This window comes from Mesitornis unicolor, unplaced genomic scaffold, assembly GCF_000695765.1.
Source record: "Mesitornis unicolor isolate BGI_N332 unplaced genomic scaffold, ASM69576v1 scaffold29392, whole genome shotgun sequence".
Classification (NCBI taxonomy): domain Eukaryota; kingdom Metazoa; phylum Chordata; class Aves; order Mesitornithiformes; family Mesitornithidae; genus Mesitornis; species Mesitornis unicolor.
In genome coordinates this window covers 990-3,842 of record NW_010167613.1, presented here as the reverse complement: position 1 = coordinate 3,842, position 2,853 = coordinate 990, and the positions used below count along the sequence as shown (strand labels likewise).

The 2,853-nt window shown below is 62.6% G+C and overlaps 1 protein-coding gene across 1 annotated transcript in view; it reads left to right on the top strand.

Moving 5' to 3' along the window:
• Nucleotides 1-2,712, top strand: part of SLC38A3 (solute carrier family 38, member 3) — a 5,132-nt gene extending 2,420 nt beyond the window's left edge. The window contains 7 exon segments of the mRNA XM_010178756.1: nt 328-505; nt 640-719; nt 1,140-1,240; nt 1,325-1,449; nt 1,825-1,969; nt 2,437-2,540; nt 2,638-2,712. Coding sequence (XP_010177058.1) covers nt 328-505; nt 640-719; nt 1,140-1,240; nt 1,325-1,449; nt 1,825-1,969; nt 2,437-2,540; nt 2,638-2,712 — 808 coding nt within the window.
• Nucleotides 2,713-2,853: the final 141 nt, after the last annotated feature.

Genomic DNA, 2,853 nt, shown 5'->3' with positions numbered 1-2,853 from the left:
GGGTGCTCCAGGCTGTGGAGATGCTGTGGCGGTGCTGTCAGCCTGCTGGGTTATTTTTGGCTGAAGGAGCTGAACGCCGGGGAAAGAGGAAGAGAGAGGGTGCTGGGGGGGTGACTGCACGCGTGGCCCCTCCACGTGCCGTCGCCCTGCTCTGCCCCACTGCCCACCCTCACACGGGCAGGCCGGGATGGCAGCGTCACCACAAGGCACCGCTAGCAAAGGGTGCCCCATAGAGGGGATGCAATGGGGGCGCCCTCCCCCTGGTTGCGCTGGGATGCTGGGGAGTGGTGCTGCTGAACACCGACCGTATCCCATGTACCTCCCAACCCAGGTCATTTATAAGAAGTTCCAGGTCCCCTGCCCGCTCCCTGAGCAGGAGGTGAACCTCACGGGCAGCCTCAATGCCACCCTCATCAGCACCAGTGACTACCAGAACGGCTACACCGTCCTCCAGGATCCCGAGCAGGACACCTGCACCCCCAGCTTCTTCACCCTTAACTCCCAGGTAGGGGCCTGGGATGCACCCTGGGGGCTCTGGGTGAGCCCCCACCCCATGCACGCCACAAAGGTGAGTGGTCCTGGTGCTGATGGCACCCGCTGGCTTGGCCCTCGGCACTCAGCCACCATCCCCTCATGCAGACGGCGTACACCATCCCCATCATGGCCTTTGCCTTCGTCTGCCACCCCGAGGTCCTGCCCATCTACACCGAGCTGAAGGAGTGAGTCCTGGGTGGGGGCACCCACAGGGGAGGTGGGCTTTGTCTGACACCCACCCAAAGGCAGCACCCTCCAAGTGCTGGACTGTTGTGGGGATATGAGGGAATATGGTGGGTGATACAACCCTGGGTGGGTGGTGGGTGATAGGACATGGGATGGGTGATAGGACATGGGATGGGTGATACCAGTCCTGGGAGGTGGGTGATGCAATCTGGAATGGGTGGGTGGGCGGTGGGTGTTATGACCAAGGGTGGGTGGTGGTGGTTGATCTGACCCACCTTGCAGCTCAGGGCAGGGATGCAGACCCAGGGGTGCTCCGGCATCCTCCCTCCTTGCCAGATGGGTGTTTGATGCTGGTGGGTGCTGTGGGAGCGGGGTGGGCTGGACCACGGGGGCTGTGCTGAGCCCGCTGTCTCCTGCAGCCCCTCCAAGAAGAAGATGCAGTGCATCTCCAACATCTCCATCATGGTCATGTACCTCATGTACTTTTTGGCTGCCCTCTTCGGCTATCTCACGTTCTATGGTGAGCCTTTGGGGAGAGGGCCGGGGGCCCTGCTGGTGCTGGGGCGGTGGCAGTGCCAGGGCTGACTCCCACTGATGCCCACAGGCCGCGTGGAGTCGGAGCTGCTGCACACGTACAACAAGGTGGACCCCTTCGACGTGCTCATCCTGTGCGTGCGGGTGGCTGTGCTGACAGCTGTCACCCTCACCGTCCCCATCGTCCTCTTCCCAGTGAGTGGGCCCACAGGGATACCAAGTGGCACTGCCACCCCTGGCTGCCACAGGTCTTCAGCACCGGACTTTGAGAGGGGAAACTGAGGCATCAATGGAGCTGAGGCCCGGAGATGGGGGGGCAGGGATTAGCAGGGCTGCAGGGATAAGGGAACAGCACTCACTGGGTATCAGAGGTAGGAGCGGAGGTGATGAGGACTCGCATGGCCATGGGGACAGGGCTGGAAAGGGGTGACAGAACCAGTGGTGCAATGGGGGCAGGGCTAGGGCAGGGCAAGGGGTGATGGGGACCATCAGGACTGCAGAGACAGGGGATGAGATAGGCCCTGGCTGCAAGGGTGGAGTGTGACACCCTGTCCCTGTCCCTGTCCCCAGGTGCGCCGGGCCATTCAGCAGATGCTGTTCCAAGGGAAGGACTTCAGCTGGGTCCGCCATGTCGTCATCGCCGTGGTCCTGCTGACCTTTATCAACCTGCTGGTCATCTTCGCCCCCTCCATCCTTGGCATCTTTGGCTTGATTGGTGCGTGGCAGTGCCCCACTCCTGTATCCTCCTCCGAGCGCTGACAGCCTACCAGCTCCTGCCTCTGTCTTGCACTGGGCTTTGCCTAAACTCCTGTGCCTCAGTTTCCCTTTCTCACTGTGCCAGCACCAGGCAGTGTGTGGGGGTCCTCAGCACTGTCCCTGTCCCAAACAGCTGGTTCCCAGGGGGTGCTGGCTGCTTACCTTGCTGCCAGCCAGCGCTTGTCTTTCCCCTGGGTGTTTCTCTTGATCCCCCAAGCCAGGCTCCCCTGCTCGGTGCCTGGCTCAGTGCCAAGGCCCTGGCTGCAGGAAAGGGCACATAGGGACGGTGCCAGGACACGGTGTCCCTGGGTTCCTGGAAGGCTTTGCCAGGGCCAGGGGTGGTGGTGGTGAGGCAGGACCTGGCCTGACAGCAGGGCTGAGCTGTGGGGTGGGGGCCTCTGCCCACTCTGTCCGTGTCTGCTTCAGGTGCCACCTCCGCTCCATGCCTCATCTTCATCTTCCCTGCCATCTTCTACATCCGCATCATGCCCAAGGACAAGGAGCCGCTGCGCTCTACACCCAAAATCTTGGTAAGCATGGGGAGGGGGGACATGGATGGGAGTCCAGGGGCTGGGCTGTGGACCCCATTGCCTTGGCTGTCCCTAACCCTCTTCCCTGTCCATGCAGGCTGCCTGCTTCGCCCTCCTTGGGGTGCTCTTCATGATCATGAGCTTGAGCTTCATCATCATTGTCAGCCACTAGCTGGCACCGGGCACCCATGCCAACCTCCTCCCCACTCACCGGTGCCCCAGGGAGAGCCGGCCCCGGGCTCAGCCCCTGTGCCACGGCCCCACCGGGCTTCCCTGGGGACCCTCTGCTGTTGCTGCCCATCACCAATGGTGG